At 34.1% G+C, this 25,825-nt stretch overlaps 1 protein-coding gene across 1 annotated transcript; it reads left to right on the top strand.

Moving 5' to 3' along the window:
- The first annotated feature begins 351 nt into the window (after nucleotides 1–351).
- Nucleotides 352–23,061, top strand: LOC124371957 (probable tyrosyl-DNA phosphodiesterase). Its single transcript, XM_046830324.1, has 12 exons — nucleotides 352–646; nucleotides 2,903–3,019; nucleotides 8,576–8,819; nucleotides 10,805–10,993; nucleotides 11,861–12,057; nucleotides 14,398–14,500; nucleotides 17,660–17,770; nucleotides 18,796–19,062; nucleotides 19,735–20,002; nucleotides 20,084–20,199; nucleotides 21,203–21,410; nucleotides 22,623–23,061. The coding sequence occupies exons 1-12, from the start codon at nucleotides 640–642 to the stop codon at nucleotides 22,752–22,754; spliced, it is 1,959 nt and encodes a 652-aa protein (XP_046686280.1). The 5' UTR covers nucleotides 352–639; the 3' UTR covers nucleotides 22,755–23,061.
- Nucleotides 23,062–25,825: the final 2,764 nt, after the last annotated feature.

Here is a 25,825-nt window from a genome sequence, read left to right as displayed (position 1 = left end):
ATGGCGGCACATCCAGAGATTTATATTCCAGCAGTCCAGCATGCTAGAGTAAATAAATAGTTACGTGTTTGACAACCTGTTAGAATTACACGTACTATTATTTTGTTTTATTATAAAGTGTAAATAAAATAATTAACGACAAGTAAAGTCTAGAAAATGCTGTCGTAAAAATAATCTGAGACAATAGTGTAATCAAGTTTATTATATTATTTATACTTTATATTATTGTTTTATGATGAAATATTGAAATTACTACGTACGTTGCATACAAATTTATTGTTTCGAAAAGAAATCCTCGTGTAGTAAAGTTTTGGAGGGAGAACTTTTGGACGAGTTGAGTCTTTTCTGTTACAATTCTAACGTTATTATTAAAATTACTAAAATTTGAGGTTATTTAGTTTCTTGCTTGTGTTTGTTTAGTCCTGATTGTTGTTAAGATTGATGCCTGTTGATTGTTGAGTCGTTTCTCAGGATTGATTCTTCAGTGATGGTTTATAACAGTGTATTTCAGAATCAGATCTATTACCAGCTTTGAAGTTAAACATGTGGGAATGTATGTGATTATACAAGTGAACTGACAAAGATTTATATTAAACAAAGTTTCAAGTTATAAAGCTTAATTCCATTAGTTCGTTCAAAATGAAAGGTAACTATAGAATTCATACTGATAGTAGTATATTTCAAGTAATCATTTTACATCTTTATGGTATTCATTATTGTTAGGAAACTATTTAGCTTACCAGTTCCATTTTTGTGTGTCATTGCAGCAAGGAGGTTATGTTTACTCATGACCACCCTCCAGGCTCTGGGGGTTAGTTCATTTCCCTCAATGAATTTTTTTAAAATTTTGGAGGTTTGTTTCTACGCCCAATAGTCATTATACAATATAAATTTTCACCCCAACTCTACCTTAGGAAGAGGGGTTCTGTGACCACCTTTCTATAATAGGTTTTCTTATTTTGACTAAATTTAGTCTAAAATGTTTTTTTTTAATGTCCAGTTTCTGAAAACCAACAAAATTTACTACAAGACTACAAGACTACAAAGACTACTTACTTTATGGGGGTAGGGGAGTCAGAAATCCCTACCTCAAACAACATGACAAGGGGTTTGAGGTTAGAAATACTAGTCTTTAAACCTTATAGTGCCAAGATAATTGGGCAGGTCGGATCATAAAACGGCAGCATTACTGGTGCGAGTCATTCTGTCGGACACAGGGCCATAATCACAAGGTAGCCTAAGTCACTATAGCACTGTACTAATTTTACCACTTATCACTCATGTAGACATAAGTTAAACCGTTTGAATTTTGATAATTGTTAGGATCAAATTAAGATTTTGGTGTCATTTGTTTTGTTGTTAACTGAAGTAAAATGACACAATTAAATCAGTTAAATGTTGATCTTGACAAAGCATATAGAAAAGGAAAATAAAGCTACTTTCATTTTTATGTTAATTTTTCAACTTTATGACATCCTTATATACCTGAAAAACAAACTGATCAGGTATCTTTCTATTACATTGTAATATATTTCAGTGAGAAAGACATGTAAATTTGGTAAAATCATACCAACCATTCAAATTGTATATATTTATTACTGAACAAAGTACAACACTTGTTTTCCACTGTAAAGTCACTGTCTTCAGATAAACCATTTGTCTATAAAACCAGAATATGAACCTTTTGCTTATTAACTAACTTATTTATTATTATTATAATATGTCCTACCAATGTTTATTTGCACATGTGTCTTAGGTGTTATTGTGTATAAACACTTAATTTGCAGTTCATACAAATCATTCTGGATCATACGTTTTTTGTTCTGGATTTTCTCAAACAAATACAACATTTGTTTTGAATCTAGAAACTTTATTATTCTAAATTTTCCACCAGACACATCAACACCACCTCCATTATAAGTTGTTTATCCTGTCAGTCTGCCAGCAGCCAATGAAACAACTATCTCAATCATGAATTCATACCTGGTGAGTGTGGGTATTTAGTTTACTAACTCAATACGTGTATAAAATTTGGTCAGTGCCATTGATACCACCAATACCTAACTTGCAAGTGTTAAAAAATTTTAAAATACTGAAAATTGGTAATATCCGTGAAACAAAATGCCAGATCTTTCAATGTGATCTGACGTCGGAAAATTTGGACGATCTGGGCCGTGTTCGGAGGTTGGAAATGGCCCTGGTCATCAGTATGGGCTTCATGGCTGTCACATCCCACATTTTCTTGTGGTGAAATAAGACATCCCTTGAGATAGTAGGTACTGAAATTCAAGCTCAGATCATGTGAGCGCTCATAAATGTTAACTTGAACGGTTTCTGTTTATAATATGTACATATGTATTTACCTACTTATATAGCCTAATAACAAATAGTAGTTAGGGACAGAGCCACCTGCGGATAATACCAAATATTTCTGCATACATCAATAAGTTGTAAATTTTATCAACATTTATAAAATTAAATGTAGATCATTTATATGTGTAGAATGTCAATTGTTGAATGAGTACACAGACATCCAACACTGGACAAATCTTAAGAACACTGACATTCTATCTAAAGAAGAAGAATGAATATCATCTATCTCTACAGTTCATTGTTGTAAAGCATTGTAATTGGGATCAATAAAGTTGATAAAGACTACATCAGCAGTTCCATTTAATTAACGTTTTTGAGGGAAAACGGTCGAAACCCATTTGCAAATTTTAATTGACCCCCCTGGAATCCCTCGAATTAAGCCCTCTCGGTTAGAGAGAGCAGCCTTACCTTCACACTATGGTGAAGTGTGCTTTTTAACACAAACAATGCTAATGTTAATTTTTGGATAACAGAAGACATCCATGATGGCTAAAGATACATTTTTAATCCATGAATTGCATGTTTTCAGATTGCAGAGACACAGAGTCAAACAGTGGAAGCGGAAATATTAAAAAAGAGTGTGACTATGGTGATAGATGTTATAGGAAAAATCCAGCCCATTTTCAAGAATTCAGTCATCAACATTGTAAATACTAGTTTAACTAGTCAATTATTATAATTACTTTAAGGTTCCTTTATGTAGTGTTTTTGAATACAGTGCATTTTACTCCATAAACATAAAAATTAAAACATTGAAATCCAGCCTATCAGTGTCACACCTAGTTCAAAATGTTTTATGTGAATTGTACGGTATTTATTAAGCCATAACAATTATGAATATAGTAAGTTTTATGAATAAAATTGATTTATTCTCATAAATAGTACCATTACACTACACTGGTTTCAATGAAACAAACAGAGTTATAGTAATGTTATCATTCTGACATAATATTGACGATAAAAACTATAAAATTACAAAGTAGTATAGTGTGTGTTTTTGTTTATGTAATATTATCACTAGTGTACATATAATAACATTTTATGAATAATTGATTGTACATAAAAAGAAAGAAACCCACCCAAGTTTGTTACCAATGTCTGTTTGGTATAAGAAATCTGAATAAACCAGTTTCATAGCAATAAAAAAAAATATTAAAAGTTTCAAAGTTGTACTGCATAAACAAATATCTATACTAAGTCACAAAGGCACTGAATGAGTTTATAATATTATTTTTACACTAATAGAAACAAGGTTGATGTCCGTTCCACTCCTGGTTAGCATGGGAGGCATCACAGATTTGTGTATTTGTTGCACTCATCTCGTCTGCTTCATGAAGATTACGGTTTGCCTCAACTAAACTGGTCAGAACACTCTCCATTTGACAGTCACATGGGGTGATTGAGTTTTCATTTTTTGTTGCTTAACATTCCCGGTTGCTTAACTCCCTAGGTTGATGTGCAGACCATACTTCACCTGTAATTGATATAGAGGCGAGCTATGTACTCTGTTAATTTACTTTTCGTCTGCATAACCATTTTGAATCACTTTGTCTTCATGTTTTGAATCATAGGCTACCATATAAATTGTATAGAGTAGACATCATTCAAAAGTCAGGACTTCAAAAAGCGTCTAAAAAAATATGTTTTATCCGTTTTATATTTATTTTTTAAAGATATCAAAGATTCAAAGATTCAAAATTTCTTTATTTACATAATCGTTAAGATTAGTAATGGCGTTAAATACAAAGTTACTAACTATTACAGTGTAGAACATTAATTAACATATTATAAAACATGTAATGTTACATGATCAGTGATGGTTACCTGTTCAGTCAGCTGTTAAGTTTTCTACTACCAAAAATAAGGTTGTAAAAGTGTTTCAAGTATAACACTGTTTGGGGCCAAAATCAAGATGGTTACCTGTTCAGTCAGCTGTTAAGTTTTCTACTACCAAAAATAAGGTTGTAAAAGTGTTTCAAGTATAACACTGTTTGGGGCCAAAATCAAGATGGTTACCTGTTCAGTCAGCTGTTAAGTTTTCTACTACCAAAAAATAAGGTTGTAAAAGTGTTTCAAGTATAACACTGTTTGGGGCCAAAATCAAGATGGTTACCTGTTCAGTCAGCTGTTAAGTTTTCTACTACCAAAAATAAGGTTGTAAAAGTGTTTCAGTATAACACTGTTTGGGGGCCAAAATCAAGATGGTTACCTGTTCAGTCAGCTGTTAAGTTTTCTACAGGGTGCGCCAGTGAAACGGGCGATTTGTAGAAGAGTCCGGCTGCGTGATGGGAGGGGGGAGAAGTGAAGGTCACCGCTATTCTTGTCCTCCCTACTGGGAAGTTTAGTCGCCATGCAGCGTTGGTCCGGTGAAGAGCGTACGTTCGCTGTTAAAGCCTTTTACACTGGCTGAAAGTTACGTCGGTGCTCAACGTGCTTTTCGCTGTCATTTCCGCCTGCCTCCTGTGCTCCTGTGCATCAGCCCACGCTATTAAAGGCTGGATTCAGAATTTTGAATCGTCAGGTTCAACAACCAGAAAAAAAGGCGGATCAATGAAAACAGTGCGAACACCTGTGAATGCAGTGCGCACAGCAGTTGGAAAGAAGTCCTTCGATCTGCCCGACGCCATAGCACAGCATTAGGGATTTCCTTCACTTCGGTAAGAAGAATTTTGCATAAAGATTTGAATTATCATCCCTACAAATTACAAATTGTGCAAGCTCTAAACGTACAAGATTATGGTGTTCGGTTGCATTTTTGTGAGCAAATGTTACAGTTGATTGAGGATGAACCAGAGCTTCATCCATAATCTTTGGTATGAGTGATGAAGCGCACTTTAATCTGAGCGGGTTTTGTAAATAAACAAAATTTCCGGTATGCACCACAAAAACCTCAGTCCATGCATGAGGCCTCTCCACTTCAGCTAAGGTCACTGTGTGGTGTGCGATATCGTCAAGAGGATTTGGCCCATATTTCTTTAGGACGATAATGAGAAGTAATTACAGTTACTCACAGCTTTATCTTTTATATGCTGCAAATTTTTTGTTCCTACACTTCAAAACTTTCAGTGAATGCAAACGTTTTTCCAACAAGATGCAGCTACCAGTCATACGGCAGTGATGAGGATGAACTGTCAGCTTTGTTCCCGATCTTTGCAGGAATGGGGATGAAGCGCCAGATCTTTAATCCGCATGATTATTTCCTGTGGGTTATTTAAAAACAAAAGTTTTGAACCGTATTGGGCACAGAAAAACCTCAGTCCATGCATGAAAGCCCTCAGAAGGTCACTGTGTGGTTTTCGTTCAAGACTGGATCAATGTCTATATTTCTTTGGGCATAATGAGAATGAATTACAGTTAACTCACAGTGCAACACGTTTGGGTGAGTTTAAAGTAAATTTCAGTGACTGATTACAATTTTTTCCAACAAGATGGATCAAGTCATTACACCTCATTTAAAAATCGCGGTTATGAACCAACCTTGAGTTTTACCCCATTTTAGAACAAGTTTTAAAGTAGTTTCCAGTTTAAAGTTTCCACTTTAGATTTTTTGTATTAAATGATTTTTTCCAATATGCAGGTCAAGTCATTACACCTCATTAAAAATCGCCGGTTTGACTGGCTCACCCTGTACTACCAAAAATAAGGTTGTTAAAGTGTTTCAAGTATAACACTGTTTGGGGCCAAAATCAAGATGGTTACCTGTTCAGTCAGCTGTTAAGTTTTCTACTACCAAAAATAAGGTTGTAAAAGTGTTTCAAGTATAACACTGTTTGGGGCCAAAATCAAGATGGTTACCTTGTTCAGTCAGCTGTTAAGTTTTCTACTACCAAAAATAAGGTTGTAAAAGTGTTTCAAGTATAACACTGTTTGGGGCCAAAATCAAGATGGTTACGTGTTAATCAGTCAGCTGTTAGTAGTTTTCTACTACCAAAAATAAGGTTGTAAAAGTGTTTCAAGTATAACACTGTTTGGGGCCAAAATCAAGATGGTTACGTGTTAATCAGTCAGCTGTTAGTAGTTTTCTACTACCAAAAATAAGGTTGTAAAAGTGTTTCAAGTATAACACTGTTTGGGGCCAAAATCAAGATGGTTACGTGTTAATCAGTCAGCTGTTAGTAGTTTTCTACTACCAAAAATAAGGTTGTAAAAGTGTTTCAAGTATAACACTGTTTGGGGCCAAAATCAAGATGGTTACCTGTTAATCAGTCAGCTGTTAATAGTTAGTCTTGGAAGCACGAGTTGTCTGGTAATAACACTTTTGCCCCACAACTGAACCTTTTTAGTTTTCTTATGTTTTCCCATGGACACTTTCAGGAATTAATAATAATAATAAATAACTTTATTTAACTTTTATACAGGATATACAATTCCAGTTTTTGCACAGATTTTATAAGTGATTTAAAAAATAGTATAGATTCCATTTATTTTCGTATGTATACCTACATAGTAATGGAAAGTTTGTAGTAGGGGAGCCCGGAATGCTAAATTTGCAGTGACTAAAGCGTCATGGGGGCCTATAGGATTGTGAAGATTAAGTCTTAAAACGAAAAAAGTTTATGTTAAGTTTTTTATTTCAGTGTGGAGGAAAGCGTGGACAAATTTTTGAAAATGTAAAAAAAACATTCACATGGAAATACTTGAGCCCGTCAGACATTCATAATGTATACGCGCTATGTCTTTCTGATAACCGAGCGATATTAATCTGATGAGTAATTAGTGGACGGTGACCACAAAAAGGGATAGAAAAAAGAAAAAAAAAAGTTATTCGAGCGTGTCAGATATTCAGAGGGAATGTTAAGTAAACTCAAAAAAGTATCCTATTTAAATGACTGACGATTTGGACGTGATCGAAAGTCATGACAGATTTGTGAAAATGTAAAAAACCTGACCGTTCTGAATGATAATCTGACAATAATGTGGAGGAATATTGTTCATCTGTCCATTTGAAAAAAATGTTTGTTTGTTTGTTTTTTCACACATTTCTTTTCCACAAAACACACATTTCACACTTATATCACTCATTATTGTAATGTATATAAAACTTATTGCATTAAACAATCAAACAAATAAATAAAAACGTTTTACTTCTACAAAAACACGTTATTGTGATCAGCTGAGATGGCATTATGGCGGCAGATGGTGCGAGAGAGTGAAAGACAGAGAAAGAGTGAGAAGGAAAGATAAGCGCGGAGTGGGAAATATACAGTTGTCAGCGGCTGTACGCTCCACCCTTTATTTATGGTTTTAGCTACCTCACCCCATGAAAATCATTAAATTATATTTTTTCCGTAATCCTTAAAAATAAAAAAAGTTCAATCGCGCTTGAGTATTTCGAGGTACCTAACATATTTTTTTACACCTTTGTGACTTGCCTATTTCCATATACCACGCTTAAATCGTCCGATTATTGAAATCTACACTGTTCTACATGTAAATAACTTACCTTGTATTTATCTGACACGCACGAGTTTTTCTGAGGATCGATTTTTTTACTAGTCTGCCCTCAACGCAGACCCCTATATTAAAGGTTCATATGTGCTAGGGGTACATTACAGGGTACAACATTTCTCCCCATATAATTTTCTGACGCGCTCTAGTAACGTGAAAAATCCCCGCTTGAGCTCCCCTACTATTAGGAACGTTGTTCAGCAAAATGGAAGCAAAATATGTGTTTTAGTAAATGTAATGAAAGTTATATTAATTAATTAGCTTCTAATTAGTATTTAAGTCTAATTAGTAATATTTTTGTAAACAGTTCTTTATTATTATTTTAATTAGTTTTATAACTAGTACACAATAGTTTCAGTAACTTTTCTATTACCAATGTGTATACAGAAGAGCAAATATCTGTACTGTATTGTAACAGGTCTATAGGCTTTGAGTTTGATTCAAACCCAAATTGTTAACAAATGACAAAGCACCAAATGAAGTACAGTAACTGACAAATTATAACCAGGTAGACCTGGTCCACTCATTATCATGTGGGAACTCAGGGGGAAAGAAACTAACTTCTAGGCCAACGTGCGAGATATGATTAATTTATTCTCAGCGAAGAATAAAAAAAACTTTACGTTTAATAAAATTATAAATGTTTGAACATTGGGTTTAGTCCCATTGATATATAAAATGTTGCTGTAACCATTTCTTGAATTCTTGATGCTTATTCGTCATAATTCATATTGTTTTTTATAATATTTTTCAGTACATAATCTCTTAGAAACCTGTGAAAGGAAGGGTTTACAATCGTTGCCTGAAGATTTCAGAGCTAAAATTAGCAGACAAACAGTTTTAGAACAGTTGAATATTCTCAGAAGTTTAAAATCAAGCACAAATCGCAATCCAACAACTGATGAAACTCAGGCCAAGAAATTAAGTATAGGCCTAACTGAAACAACAAACGTTAATTCAGAGAACAAAAAACCAAGTTCTTCTATAGAAAGTTCAAGGTAAGGAAATATGATAAAACTACTAAACTGTTACTGCTAGATCTCGTATTTCAATGATGGTGATCCAAAAATGGTGATATAATGTCTGCACCTGCACTTGGTTGTTTTAGCTCTAGAGAATGGAATGCCACTAAAGCTTCTGTTTAAGTCTTTTTATTCAACCTTGTCCTTGGCTCTGGTGACATTTCTGACACAATCTTTTCATATGTGGGACTATTTTAGTTAAAAAATCGATTCTGTTCAGCTTGTCAACTTTCAGCTCATCGGTATCACTTTAGTCTTACCATAATCAGGTGTTTCCATAAGATTTTGGCTCAGTGCCTCCGGAAGCGATTCTAATTGTTTGCATCGACGTCGTTTTGATAATATTGCTGTGCTGAAGGTGTCACTATGAGTCTTGTCAAGTAGCATGGTTGAAGTTTACATCGAATCAACTTCACTTTGCAATTCTGGATATTGCATAGGCTCTTGACAGCACAAGTCATTTTGCAGGTTAGGAATGCCAAATTGGGTGTCACGAGTATGTGTCAACTGCGAAACCTCTGTGATAAGAGTTTGAAAGTATTTGGAATGGTAGAGGGTAATAACTTTTTTGTGTAGGCTGTTGTGTGAAACAGGGCAATCCTTGGTCAATTTTCTCTACCTTGTTGTGGATATTGCTCTTAAGGCCATTCCCAGAATATTGGCTTTGAGATTGAGAAGCAGCAGTTCAACTCCTCTTATTTTCTTCTGAAGATCTCTTACCAGCAAGAATTGTTGGCTCATTAGACATCTTGTGGCAGGAAGTGGTGGGCTTGCCTTTACTCTGGCTAAGTATTTTGTGTTTTGTCTCAACCAAACAGGTTTAGTAGGCCAAGGTAGCTTAGAGAAAGTACATGTACTTTCCAAATGTCTGCCTTTGGAGATGGTGCATCCCCAGCATGGACTTTTAAGTTTGAGTACGGACCAAAGATGGTGGGTGCGGACATTTACTTATATCTTGATTGGACAACAAAAGCTTCTTTTAACTCTTAAAAATGTTGCACTTGTTTTTTCTCTCTCAACTATATTATAGTTTGTGTTTAATAAAGTAGTAAATACCATGTTTCTAATTAGTGAAAACAGGTTGCCCATCTTCACCATCAACTAACTCTTATGCGCATCTTCAGTTTCTTCACTCACCTAATGACTAATTTTAAGTGCTTTTTCTTGACTAAGCTACATTGGAATGTTTCTTTATTTCATTACATTATTAGTGCAGTTTATTCACATCCAAATTAGCATCCCTGCAAAAATATACCCAACAAGAGAAATGTTAAATGTGGTCTTCCAGTGATAAGCCAGTTTTCATTGAACTCAGGTGATTTAATCAAGTGTTCCGAGTGTGGTTAGTTTGACTGTGGTATAGGAGCAGTTGTTTTACACTGTAGAAGGATGCCATCTGGTATGATTGGTCTGTTAGAGACAATGTCTTCTAGTGACCTGTTTCATTGATATTCAGATGTAAGTGAAATTCCCGTGTTGAATGGTTGGTGACCTCAACATTCAATTTAATTTCATTGTCTCGGAAGTATAGTATTGGTGTTAATAAAATTGTAATCACTTACACGATCACTTACCGCAGGATTTGGCTGTCTGTAAAAGTGACAAAAAATGGGTTATTGAGGAGTATGTAGAGGAGTCTTTGAGGCTATTTAACTGTTTTAAAAGTTCAGTATTGAGGTCAATAAAACAGTTACATATAGTTCAGTAAAACAAATTATCTACCAGAGCTGAGTGGAAGCTTTATAGAATCAGGTTGTCTGTCACCCATTTCATGAATAGGGTCAGAATTGTGAGTCCCAGAGCCCTTCCTATGAATCATTTCCTCTCCTATTATTACCCTTTTAATTATTTGTTCTGTTTATTTTTCTGATAATTCAAAAGTGGCTCGTTTTTCAATTAACTATATTTCAACTCAGTACAACTTTCTAACTAAACCTTTCCTAAGTTTATTAATTTTGTAGCACTTCACAAAGGAAGCGGCAGAGCTCAAGTACAGACTTTTGGAGCTCTAATGAAAAAGGACCACCTGAACAGAAAAGAATTAGCCCTAATCAAAGTGGCTCAACAGGAAAACAATTTCCAAGTACAGGATCCAGTATGGGAGACCAGAGTAATAAAGGAATTAAGGACTCATCAGATGTGGCTTTAAGGTAAGACATTTAAGTAGAGTTTTGTATGTTGACTTGACTGTAGTTCATGTAGTAACTTTATAAATAACAAAGTAAGAATTCCATATTTGAGTAGATTCTTGTATGTATATATATTTTCAGTATCGTTGAGACTTATAACTCCTATTGTAGTCGTGATATGCTACATTATAGATTGACAGAAATTTATGTTACAGATAATGTGATAATGGAGCCTTTAAGCTCTGATTAAATTAAAACTCTATATTGATTTGGCATGAATTTAATTGAAACTTTGTGATGTTTGTAACAAACTAAGCAAGAACTCTGTTATGGTCAAAATCATAATTTTCTTGAAATTTTCATGGTGCTTATTCATCCACTTCATTCTTACTTAGTGCACATTATTTGGCCTATTTTAAACCTAATGTACAAGCATTCACTTACATTTATGATATAAATTTCATTGTTTTTGTACTCTTAAAACAATTTCCAATACATTTAAATGGTTTTTTGCCAATGACTGATTACACCTTTGCAACGTATGGATTTCTTCAATTGAGACATTCATGGCAAATTCACATTTCAGAATAACAGGTTCAAACAATATGAACTTCACATTTACATGGGACAATGCCAAAACAGCTTGCTAGCCCAAACCCTAACGGCTACAGACATAAACCTAGTGTATTTTCTGGATAGCTCTCGTATTATACTTACTGTTGTAAATGAACTAAATGTATTTTATCTACCTCACTTTGCCAGTGTTACTGATAGTAAGGATTGATCGCTTCATTAGTTATTGTTATGTCCATAAATCAAATCTAAATAATCTATAATGAAAGTATGTGTCAAGAACTATTTAAGTATTAATCTCTGGTGCCAATGCAGTAGTGAGGAACATCGGAATAGAATGCAGCAAGCTCGGAATATGGACGAGGCAATGAAGTACTTCCAAGATGTGAAGAAGAGAAGTCAGGGCAACATTTGTGAGAAGCACAAAGCTGCTGCTCCGTACTACTTCTTCCTCACGTCTGTTACTGACTCCAGACAAACTCACAAGGAGCCGCTGTCAATACAGATGTTTGGTAAGATTGGAAAGTTTAAATCGTAGTAATTTATTGTTGTAAACTCTTTGTACCCTGGAGTTAAATTCGTTTGTCTGAAAGATTTTTGAGAATCCTTGGTATCAAAAGATTAAGGACAAAATCGTTATATATTTGCTGATATTTCTTGTCTTAACCATTGAAAATATTTAAAATAATATCTATTCTTAAAAGGATTTTAAAATTATTTAGTTTGTAGTAACTATTAAAACATTTGTAACAAATAAAAGATCTTCAAAATGTTAAAGAAGATAAGAAATAACAATTATTGATATCGTAGCACTTGGTATTCTCATACTGTCACTGGTGAGACGAATCTAGGAATTTTCGCATAGTTTTCACTGAAAATTTCGTCACATGGAGTCCAAAGAGATAAAGTATATAGACTTTTAATGTAAGTTTTAGTGAAGATATACTGTCACTTTTAAATAATCAGTCAAATAATCTTTATTAACCATTGATCATACATAATGAAATAGGTTTCGTTCATAAATATCAAAATTAAAATACAGAAAACTATCTTAAAACAATATAAGCCTAATTAAAATTAACAGTACAACTAAAGTAGCCTAATTAAAATCAATAGTAAAGCTATATTAGCCTGATTAAAATCAACAGTAATCTCCAGCTAAATAATTCTTTTATAGAGTAAAATGGAGTTTTAAGCAACCAGCTGTACATTCTAGTCCTAAACATACTTATAGGCACAGTTCTAGCAGATAGTTGTAATTTATTTTAAAAAGTAGACACTATACAGTTTGTGTGATTTGGTCTTTATTAATATATGCATTGGGATGTCAATTTTGCTTTTTCCATGTGTATTATGTATATTTTCTTTTATGACAAATTCAGCTAGGTTGTTTTTTACGTACATAATTTACTGAAAATGTACAAGTTCACCACAGTTAACATTTTAAGTTTAATGAACAAGAGGCGACAATGCTCCTCATGGCCAGCCCAACATATTATGTGAATTATTTTTTTTTTTAATCAATAAAATGTCGCTGATTAAAGAGGAATGTCCCCACAAAAGCAAGTCATAGCATAAATGTAACTAAAAAAGCCCAAAAAATGCTATTCTAAGGTATTCAATTGAATCAATGTTTCTTAATTTCCAGATAAGATAGCTCACCCTAGAAATTTTCCTGCAAACAAAATCAATATGGGTTCCCAAATTTAATTTTGAATCAATGTGAAGGCCTAATAGTTTGACTGATCTATTTTCTATATTTTTTTATAAATCTATTAAAAGTGATTGCATTTTTTCGTGGTTACAAATAAGGTTATTGGCCCAGAACAAATTTACTGCACTATCAAGAGCTGTTATCATGTGTGTTATCATTTCCCCCCCCCCCCAGAAAGATCTCTTATTATTAATTATGAATTCTAATTCTAATTGTATTTTTTATCAAGAAACTTACGGAAGCACAAATATAAATTGTTAATTATTAAACCTTCAACGTGGACTTTTTATGGACCCATCTACTCCCAGCCACTCAGCGTACCGCCACTGATATTGTAAGTCAACCACCTTGGCATTGTTATTTGCCAATTTTTGGATCTACTTTTAAAATATAGTATAAGAATAACTATAAAACATATTAGGATCACTTATTACATTACTGTACAAAGCTCACCAAGCAACAACACTTATGCACACTATTTTGCTCTTATTGTAAATCTAAAAAAATAATTAGATTCATAATCTGTATTGAGAAAAAACAGGGATATTTTAACACTGAAATGAATACAATGTAAACCTAAGCCATTCTAAACAGCAGCAAACATTGCGTTCTATAATGTTGAAATTATCAGGTGATATAAATAATGGAATAAAAAGTTACTGAATAAAACAAAACAAAAACCTAGTAGTAGCGACAAAAAGATAGAATTATTTGTTATATATGTAGTGAGTAAATAACTGCAATCCACAAAAAAGGATTCATGTAAAACCACTATGATTTTGTGGTTTGTTATAGTGAGTATGTTACCGTATAGGTACATGAAACTACATTGAAAGGTTAAATAATTACAAGTTGGTTTATTTATAATTAAATTTTGCTACATTTTAAAATAGTTTGGTGTTTGGCTGTATTTTTTTATTTTATTTTTCTGTGCTTTTAGTGCGTTAGTCCCAATGCTCTGCTCAAAAATGTTAAAGCTTTTTTTGTAGTTCAACAACACAGTTAAAGAAATTAAATTCATATTATTACAGCATTTAAATCATTATAGTTGCCAAAACCAGGAATTATTGGAACTGTTAATGGTTTATCTATTTTGTTCATGTTGCATTTCATATAAGATAAAGTTGACTTATCACAGATATTCTGGATCCATCTCTTGGAGACCTGGAATCTTCTCTTCAGATTAACTTCATGGTGGAATTCGGATGGCTCATGGCACAATATTACACAGCTCAACAACGGTAAGATTATAGACTGATTAAAAATGTTTCATTTATAGTTTTTAACATATTTAGTCTTGAATTACTTCATGGAAAAACATCTTTTTTATAAACTAAATTCCTTTTAGTACTAATACAACAGCTTAGTAAAATGTAATCTTAATGTATAATGACAAGTGTGAGTTGCTGCTGAAAGATTTGTTATAAAATTAGTTACTTAATAATTGTAACAAAGTCTAAAAAAATATAGTAACGTAATTGAAAGACGTACCTTTAAAATAAATTGTTGACTTCTTATACACAGTTTTACAAATTCATTTTATAGCAACGGGTTTGATTAATAATTTATTTTAATTACAATGAAAACTAGATTTAAAAATGTGAACAACATAACAAATTTTAAACTGCTGCTTTTTGTGAAATGTAAAACATGTCTTATGCACCTTCACTATTCTTCTGCAATTTTTTGGGCATCTAGATAACTAACCAGAGCGATATGGTTGCTAACTGGAATACTTCCTTTAATGGCTCCAAATATTAGAGTCAGCTGTTGTGAAATTATCCTAAGTTTCCCCCAAAATAACAATGTTAACCCTCGAAGACTTCCAACTTTACTGTTTAACCAGATGGAAACGCATTATTCTGCAACAGGGTAGACACGATAGAGTTGATGCTGGCATGACTTTTGTTATCCCTTCGTATGTTATATATTCTATGTTTAATATAAATTATCAACCATTAATATTACCCTCTACCTGTCAAATTACCGCAATACGCTTCTGGAGCTACCGGGCCGAATTGATGAATACGTTGCTCTGTCGCATGAGAACTCACTATTTTTTAAAATTATTTTAACAACTCAATTCAAACAAAACTAATACATATTATACATAATTTAAACTTTTATTAAATTCTCTATAATTTGGTGGTATTTAACCCTCCGAGTGCCACATACCCACTCCCTTAGTGCCACAGTTTTTTTGGCGTTTTTACAGTTCTCTTTTTAAAAAAACCGTATAAAATACAATTTTGTAATTAAATTTTTCATGTTATATATCAATGTATTCAAAAAACAATAAGGAATAAAAGAAGTATAACAGTATTGTACTTGCCCTCTGTCCAGGTATGTAGCCCTCAAAGTAAAATAACATTTTCACAATTTTGTCATGTCCTAACATCCACTACTCAAGAATTCACTATGTACACAAATCACAGTTTCAAAATAGCCATTTTATTCCAAATTTAATAAGTTTTACAAATATATAAACTAAACTAAAAAACCAAGCTATAAAATTGAAAAAATCATAAGTATATACACAATTTTGTCTCCGTGTTTACTCTGAGTGTCTGCTTTGTGATGTCTTTCTTTTTCTCTCAGGCCTAAGGGGTCTCCAGAAATGTTCTATTAAGTGGAAACATTCCCTGTGCACACCTGTATTACAGCCAGCGCACCAAAATCTGCTTCGGCCTCTTTTTTTTTGATTTAGCAAACTGTGCACCGGCGTAATTTGACCCTAACTTCAAAGTTCATTAGGGTCCGGTACGTACTCTTCACCACTGCCACTTGAAAAATCACGAAGTGAAACGTCTGAAGGTATATCAGGAGCTTCAATGTCACTTGCACCGTTTTCACTAGATACATATTCATCTAAAACATCCCGAATTTCACTAGAATGTTCCAAAGCATCACGATCCATGTTTGAAAATCACACAACACCGCAGTCAGCTGTCAGCATTATACATTTGTAACGTATCGTCAAAACAAAGTATGACGTAATGCACTGCCTCCACAATTATGCATTGTCGCGATTATATGTACTATAACAAATCTTGATCTTTAGAGTGATACCGAATTTGACTATTTTGCTGCCATTTTAATATGAATATAATACAAAGCGCTGTTATATAGTCCCAGGCGCGACTTTGGCCGTCATAATAGGCATTAATTAGTTGCGGCCACGGTGAAAAGCGCTCGGAGGGTTAAAAATTAAGCCTGTAAGGTAAACTAAATTTAAATCAATACTCATTTGTATTGTTATATTAAAGTAAGACAATGTATCTTGTATAAAGAACTGTAAAAAAACATAACAATATGTCAGTGAAGCAGCAGTAGCTGGAGGACGTTACAAATAGGCCTAGTAATTGATAAAATATCAAAATAAGTTAGAAGCAATTTTGATAAGAAAGGGCTAAATCACAGTTTCAATGAAGAGATCAATAGAACTTTTCATCTATTACGCCTAGTTAGCATCACTTGGCATAAAGACATGCGATGAACGAGGGCAACAGTACTGTTAATAGATATTTTTAGTAGCAGTTCCAACAGTTGCCATATGGTGACAGCACATAGCAGAGAGCAGTGATAAAGCAGTTAGAGGACTTGAGCACCAGACTCCCCTTCAAGGCAATTCGAAATCATATTTTTAACAATTCATTACCATTGAGGCACCTAAATTTAAATTGCTTAAGGAAAACGGCACTTTAAAAGAAATATAAAAAAATTATGTTCAAAAATGAATTTTAGGCTGGATATTGTTAGTTGTTTTGTTTAATCCTGAACAAGAAACACACAACTCTTTTAGTGTATAAAGTTGTGTTGGGGCCTGAATATGTAATTACCCAAAGCCCTGCAAACTTGAACTTTGCGATTTGCAGAGCGCTGTTGCTTCACACTTCACAATAAGTAAGTCAGGTTGTGTCTGTCGTTCCATATAGTATGGTATTCATTTCTTAATTTTGGTTAGTGGTCTTTGGAACGTCTGCTTTCATGCTAAACGTCTATGTCTACTTTCACATTTGTGATTTCATAGTTCATTGATAATATCCGGATTCACTATTTTTTGAAGAGTTTTTCTTACTTTTGTAAAAAAAAAACAAAACTGGATATTCCAAGAGAATCAGAGCTACAATGATGAAATTTTTTGTGGGTTGTCCATATAGTAGTATGTGGACATTCTTGTATTTTGAAATCGTTTGATTCATTTTTGACAGATTTTTTTATATAAAGTATTATATAGATAGCAATTGAGGATTTTTGAAATTGATCACTCACATAACCTTGAAATCTTTACGTTTGAATCTATCATTACTTAATATTGTACGAAAACTGCCTGTGTTCTAAGACTGGAATAGTAATATTAATACTTAAACCTATAAAGTGTATGTTATCAATTGTTACAGCGGTAAACCTCTCACGTTACTGTATGGAGAAATGGACGTTGATAAGTTGAAGTTTCCGAATGTAACAGCTGTCAACGTGAAACCTCCCTCTCCATTTGGAAGCCATCATACGTAAGTACTCAGTCTGTTTATTATTATTTATGATTATTTTATTGTTTTATTTTTTAGAGTTAATTTCAGATCTCCAGACATAAATAGAAAAATTCCAGCAAAAAAATTATGTTTATTGGTTGGCAAATGTCAAATATTATGGTTGCGTTCACAAATTTAGTATGTGACAAAACTTCAGATTTATCAATCGACATAAAAATAATCTGATAGACAGTAAACAACTGAAGTAAGCCAAAATTAACATGTCAGTGTTCCATACAGTCAACTGCTTACTGATGGAAAAGCCGTTGACACATCAAAATATGATTTACTTCGCCTTTATAGATCATGAGTCTGTATGAATAGAAATTCATAGTATTAACTTTTTAGTTGGTTTCAGCAACTGCAATCGAAAATGATAAATTTTTAATTGGTTACTTAGGTATATTAAATAAAAAAATGTTTTTTAATCGGTAGCCGAACATTGATACTTGATGTTTATCAAGCTCTAAATATCAATGTTAATTGATAACATCAGTGTTTTTTGCAAACTTTGTGTCGTCCTCACGGGAATAAATGATTAAAATAGAGAAATAGATGTAATGAAGTTTTAAGTATTGCAAAATCAATTTTAAAACATCAATGTTTTATTGTCCAACATCAATGATCATTGAAAATCAATGATAATCGACCATCCCTATATCTAAGGAGAAAATAAATTGTTTTTACTAAGTTCCTAGCATTTTGATCATGTGTACTCACCTTTAAAACCTTTCCTGGACTTCCACAAATAATTCAAGACCAAAATTAACCAAATTGGTCAAGCCGTTCTCGAGTTTTAGCGAAGTCAATTTGAACAGCATTTCACTTATATATATATATATATATATATATATATTATATATATATATATATATATATAAATGTTTAGTCCTGCTCTCTGTCCTGCCGTGCCCATGGATGCAGACTCCACTGCGGAGGATTCACCTACTACAAATTTCAAGGAGAACCTGATATTATACCTAAGATTGGTATGTTTGTGGCAGGAAGATGTGTGTGATGGCGTACCGAGACGGGAGTGTACGAGTGTGCGTACACACAGCCAACCTGGTAGAGTCGGACTGGGACAATCGGGTGCAAGGTGTCTGGCTGTCTCCTCTCTGTCCTGCACTACCCCTGGACACCGACTCCACTGCGGGGGAGTCACCTACAAACTTCAAGCAGGACCTGATACTGTACCTGTCAGCCTACAGGCTACCTGAACTGCAGCCCTGGATTAGTAAACTACGCAGGGCGGACTTCTCCCATATCAAGTGTGTTCTAGTTTTTGTAACCAGTCACTTGACAATTTCAATTTGTAAAAATTTGAAAATGAACAAAATTGTAGCCTTGGTTTTTGAAGTTCTGCTCTTTTATGAATACATTGCAAAGCGTTAATTCGTTACCCATAAGCTTTTTTAATATCATATCGGTGTTAGTGAAACATTTTCCTATACAAGATAGATGCATAATTTAACAGTTATAAAATACACAGAGCCAAGTAAAAAAATAACAAAAAAACAAGAATCACATGAAACTGCTTTCACTCCATGTTTTACCTACTGTGAGCAGAAAAGATCTCAACAGATGTCTTTTCGACTAAGTACAAAGTGCGCGACATTCACATAGTGGGTGAAATGCTCTTATTCAACGCTATCCTGGATGTTTCCATTTATCTCTTGTATTTTATTCATCCTCATGGGCTACTTGATTTGTGCGAGGATCAGCAATTAGAGAGGGTGGGTATTGTTTTCACAGTACAAAGTTACCAGTACTGATAAAAGTGGTAGCCTACTGTCACAAACAGATTTGAACCAGTGCTATCCCTAACTCTGATCAAAATTTTTGACTTGTAGCCATCTCTCTAGACTTATAATTATGACTGAACTGTATAGTGTCAGCTTGGGAATCAACTGTAGTGTTCATGATAATTTGTGATTTTACAGTGTATTCTTTGTCGCGTCGACTCCCGGGTCACACAAAGGTGTGGATTCCGACAAGTGGGGACACGCCAAGCTAAGCTCACTGCTCAAGCGACATGTCCAGATCACGCCCAAGAGTAGTAGTCCTCCACCCTCGTGGCAGATCATCGCTCAGTGCTCCTCCATCGGTAGCCTAGGCCCCCAGCCCACAGCCTGGTTCTGTGGGGAGGTGAAGCAGGCCATGAGTGGTGGTATGGGCCTTGCCCTCCAGTCAGCACCACCCATCCGACTGGTGAGTACCGGTGATGGGGAAAAGTTGTAGTTAGATGCAGATGTTACGGATTATAAGAATAATACAGAAACATCCCTGCAGGTGTACCCCACGTTCGACAATGTGGCGGGCAGCTATGATGGACTGCTGGGAGGAGGCTGCCTCCCCTACTCCAAGAAAACCCACGAGAAACAGCCTTGGCTTCAGCAGTACTTATAGTAAGAGTTCCGCTTTAAAAACTAGAATAATGCAAGAAATTATCTAATTTTGGAATCATATTGAGTCTACTCCAGTTCACCTTCCATTTAGTGCAGCATTTGAAGTCTGATACTGTCACAGACTCGATTCTCACTGGTTATCTCTGATGTTGAATCAATCCATTGTGTTTGTGATGCTCCTGTAGTCTTGATGGTGTCAACATATTTTGAGACGGAAAGAATCAATCAAGTACATAAATAATTATGTTATACACAGGGGTTATACTTAGAAACATGACAATTTAATAATATTACCTAGAAGAATATAACTAGCCTTATCCAGAATTCTAAAGTTTTTGGGGTACTAATCAAAATTAATAGCCTTGCAATCATCTGTTATTGTGGGCATGTACTTCATAATAAGGCTAATTATGTAGAGGTTTAAATAGGTTAATCCCAGATGAGGTGAATGAAAAAACTTATGCGGAAGCAAAACTTTTGGAAATTTGACATTATTTAGTGAAACAAAACCAGTTAGACAAATCATACCTATAAGTTATGGACACAGATCAATTTACTGAAACTTTCTGTATTTTTTGTTTCTTTATTTCTAGTAAATTTTTTAGTTTTTGGAACCAATTTTAACTAAATGAGGATTAAGTAGTTGATGTGCTAATTTAATTTATGAAACCTTGGTAATATCCTAATCAATAAAATAGGAAATATTCTCCTTTCTTCTTTTTACCACCTGAAGCTATGTTGAAGAGTTCATGCTATTATAATTTTAACAAAAAAAAAAAAAAAAAACTGAAAATTAAAACTTAAGCATTAAAAAACTGTATATTTGGTACGGTATTGATATTTAAATGATGATAGTTTTCAATGAAAACTAACAGCTAATTTCAATGTTGGTTAATAAATTCTATGATTGTACAACAAAGAACTGCAATCATATCGAGAATTAAAAAGTTTTGAAACAACTGATCCATTGTGTTAATTGTTTTGTAACTATTAATTGCTGCAGCCAGTGGAAGAGCGACAGCCGGAATCGCACCCGAGCGATGCCACACATCAAGACGTACTGTCGCGTGTCACCTGACCTGTCTCAGCTCGCTTGGTTCCACCTGACCTCTGCCAACCTCTCCAAGGCTGCGTGGGGTTCCTTGACCAAAGCTGGAGCCATCAGCATCCTGTCCTACGAGGCTGGTGTCCTTTTCCTGCCCAAGTTTGTGGTGTGTATCAGTTTAAAATTACAATTAGTTTCACTTATTGGTCATTATTCAAATTCGTTGAAGTTTTTGTAAAATGTTGTGCTTACATAATAGATTTAGTTAACAAGTTCTACACAAATTGTCTAGTTTTTGTTGTTGAATAAAAAAATTAGGAGTTATGATCAGATGTAACAGGAGACCAATCATATAATGATCAGATGTAACAGGAGACCAATCATATAATGGGCATCTCTTTAACTGAATTTTTAAATCTTTTAGAAATCAGTTTAAAAATAACATACTATCATACAGAAATTTCTATAATAAACAATCTGTAACATTCTAAAAAGTTTCGAATTTTACTAACTTGAGGTTAGTGTACAACTAGGGGGGGGGGGGTTGTTAATTATATTGACAAAACTATTTTTACTAAATGTATATTTATTTAAATTAATTACTAATATACATAAAAAGCAAGTATTGTTTTATATTTAACTTAATTATTGATATACATAAAAAGAAAATATTGTCTTATTTATAACATAAGTTAATTACTTTACAAGTAGCTAATTATAGATTAGATATTAAGGTCCAGACATATCCTTACTGATCGTGTTGTCCATCCATCTGTGTGAAACTGTCAATAAAAAGGTCCTGGAGACTTGAAAGACTAAGAAAAATGTAAAATAGTTCATGTCTGAGTATAGCATAAAAAGCCTGTAAAAGCCTGCTTTATAACATTTTATTTACATATCTTTGTTAACAACTCTAATATGTATAAGAGTCCAAATTTCCCTAATGTATGTTTATCATTGTATTAGAAAGATTCATTAAAAATAAATTTCAAATTATTTTCTATTTCTTCTTTAAACATTGTAAATTGCTATGCAAATACGCTGAGGAAATTGAAGAAGAATTCCGATCTGAAGAGGGAAACAAACAAATATGGCCACCGAGCTGTCAGTGAAAGTAGCGTGGCCGTCTGTACTGGCCATACGAGTTGCGAGGACAAACTACGGCAAAACTAACGCGACCTGTCTGCAACCTTGGTGTGGCCAGTGCCGCTGGCCTTTTCAAGCGCAAACGGTTAATAAGTAGTGTTACGTTGTTATTTAAAATTATAATGGTTACAACAATACATTTAAAACAGTATGCAATATTTATGCATTTTTTTTACTTTCATCATCATTATTGTTGTAAAACTATTTATTTTTTTATTTATTCCTGTTTCAGGTGGGGTCTAACAGTTTCCCAATAAAGGAAGAAGTAGCTGGAGATATGCCGGTCTTTCCTATGCCTTACGATTTACCTCTCACTCCCTTCTCTTCCAGAGACGTGCCTTGGTTCATGGACAATCTAAGCTAACTTCCAGATTACATCTATGCCATCACGGAATTCACAAGAAACACTGTAATCAGATATTAAACAATAATGTTCAGTAATTAACATGTTTACATTCCCTATTAAAGTGATGAAAGTACATTTTCAAATATTATTTAATTTTATTGGTGGCATGTTATTTTTTACAATAGCTTGTTATTTCACAAATGCCATTTTATCATCTCTAGCTTTACGAATTATGGAAAATAGTGTAACTATTATGTACATACAATTATGTGTAATTTAATGTTGTTGATAATTTTATTGTAATTTGGTTGTGATACATTTTTAATGATATTGCTAATGGATTAAAAACCAAAATAAAACATGGAAGTAAGATGTATTTTTCTGTGTACTTTAAAATATTCCATTTGCATTATTGTTTTTTAACCACGATTCCTAGACACCCCTACACCGTGCCGCTCCACCTACTGGAAAAAAAGACGAAAAGTCACTCAGTGAGAACCAGGGGAGCAAGGAAAATAGAACGATTGAGGACCTTAATATACTACCTCTGGTTGATCAGAAAACAAATCGAGTTGAAGATGATGATTCTCCATCAAGAGCCCAAGTTCTTGCCTTACGTCTTTCTCAAGGTTGATAAAGACCCCAGGAAACTTGAAGGCCATCCAAGAAAGAAACCTCTGAACTCCCTCAACAGCAACACAGTTGTACCTCAACTCTATTCCAGATGACAGAATCATATTCAAGATTGTATCTTAAAAATGATTAATACAGCATTAGATAGTTCTCTTTTCTATAAGGGACTTTTAACAGCTTGGAATCAAGCAATACGCTCAAACCTGAAAACAATCATCTTTTGTGCAACAGGCTGGTCAACAAAAGAAAGACGTGTATACCTTTCAAATAAAAGATAAAACCATCACAGGCTTGAAGGTCTTTATGTATCTTTAATACCATGGATTGGCAATGATATTTTGATGTCATCACAATAAACATGAATATTGCATCTTGAAACCAATGATACATCATTGATGCATAGAAGGAAGAGTAGTGGACCAAAATTTGATCCCTGTGGCACCACCGAGGACACACTGAAACAGATGTCACACATCCTCAAACTTTACTCTGAAAAGCCTATGTTGAAAATACAACTGTAGCCAAAGAACAAGATCTGCAGAGGAACCAAAATTATATATTTTCCTTAATATTAAATGGGGGACCTTATCAAAAGCTTTCTGGAAGTCAAAATGTGTTATTAACTTGTGTACAACTTAACCATAGAACCAGCAACAGCAAAAGATGAAACCAAATTAGATAGCCAACAATGCCCACTAAGCAATGTTGATGAGGGGAAAGAAAATGGAATATAAACATTGAGTTTTGTCTAATTTCACAATCCGCAAGGTAAAATTTCAAGAGGAATATGTACCCGATTGGGTACACGACGGCAATTGTGAAAAATCACGTATACCTGATGGGGTACACGTCGTCGTGAAAGTGTTAGAGCCTAATAAAATAGTACACCCACATAAATATAGTATTCTAGTTTGAGGGTTAGTGAAGCCTATCACGAGAGGTTGAAAAATTTAATTTCCGTCTGTTTGTTCATACGATATTTAAAAAACAAACTGACCTATAGGTATGAAATGTTTTTACGAAGCTTGATTTCTATATAGGCAACACCGAATTCGATGATAGTGCATGTCGTACTATAGGATTTGGATCAGCATTAGCTAATTACATTATTGGTATTTGGGTAGGGTGGCAAGGAGAAAATTGAATAAGTAAATTTAGCCTATAAAAGAGATAAGAATAATCACTTGAGCTTCAAGTATGTAATATTTTTAAACATAATTACATGTAGTTTATTCAGAAGGGAAAAAGAAAAATAACAGAGTGGAAGTTAATTTTTAAAGTCACTAAAAAAAAATTGATTTCAGACCACTCTTGTGTTTTAGTAACATCCCTACTTAACTAAAACACTGTTAAGAAAACTCATTGGACAAAAATGTGAATGTACTCTATCAAATGACAAGATATCATGAGAAATATTATATTTGTAGACTTCAAGTTTTGTATGAAACTTGATTGCTTCGTAGATAACGAGTTCTCTGATGATGCATGTCCAAACATGGAATTTAGCCGAGCGTCATTGAAGCTTATCAGCCAACACAATATCTCTTGTCTACCAGAGGGATGTAAACATGTGCTAGACATCCAAGAATAAATGAGCTACAGAATTAAGATTTTAGCCTGAATTTAGAATTGAATTTAACTTCAGTGAAGTCTGGAATGCAACAGTGTTATGGCACCTGGAATGCAACAGTGTTATGGCGCTTGGAATGCAACAGTGTCATGGTTCCTGAAGTGCAACAGTGTCATGGTCCTGGAATGCAACAGTGTTATGGCACCTGGAATTTAACAGTGTTATGGCACCTGGAATGCAACAGTGTTATGGCACCTGGAATGCAACAGTGTTATGGCGCTTGGAATGCAACAGTGTCATGGTTCCTGAAGTGCAACAGTGTCATGGTCCTGGAATGCAACAGTGTTATGGCACCTGGAATTTAACAGTGTTATGGCACCTGGAATGCAACAGTGTTATGGCACCTGGAATGCAACAGTGTTATGGCACCTGGAATGCAACAGTGTTATGGCACCTGGAATGCAACAGTGTTATGGCACCTGGAATGCAACAGTGTCATGGTGCCTGAAATGCAACAGTGTCATGGTGCCTGGATTGCAACAGTGTCATGGGTACACCTGCTTTGTGTCCACATATCTTTAGTCTGTGCTTGTACTAATAACATTCCAAATAAATAGTCCAATACAATACATTGACAGCAACACGAAAAATACTAGTGAATACCACTATATGCTAAAATTTAAACTTCTATACAGTTATTTAATCCTAAAACATAATTCAATATCGCCAAAGACTATTCAGAATCAGTATAATATATAAGTGTCAGTTAAATTATCAGAGTCAAACATCTTACCACTATAAAAATAACAGACTTGCAACTGGCCAGGCAGGCTTGGAACTGCACACACTATTTCTGCTTCAAAAATTCGATGTGATCTGCTTACTC

Source organism: Homalodisca vitripennis, unplaced genomic scaffold (genome assembly GCF_021130785.1).
Source record: "Homalodisca vitripennis isolate AUS2020 unplaced genomic scaffold, UT_GWSS_2.1 ScUCBcl_2314;HRSCAF=6938, whole genome shotgun sequence".
Taxonomy (NCBI): Eukaryota; Metazoa; Arthropoda; class Insecta; order Hemiptera; family Cicadellidae; genus Homalodisca; species Homalodisca vitripennis.
This window is presented reverse-complemented; position numbering and strand designations above follow the sequence as displayed.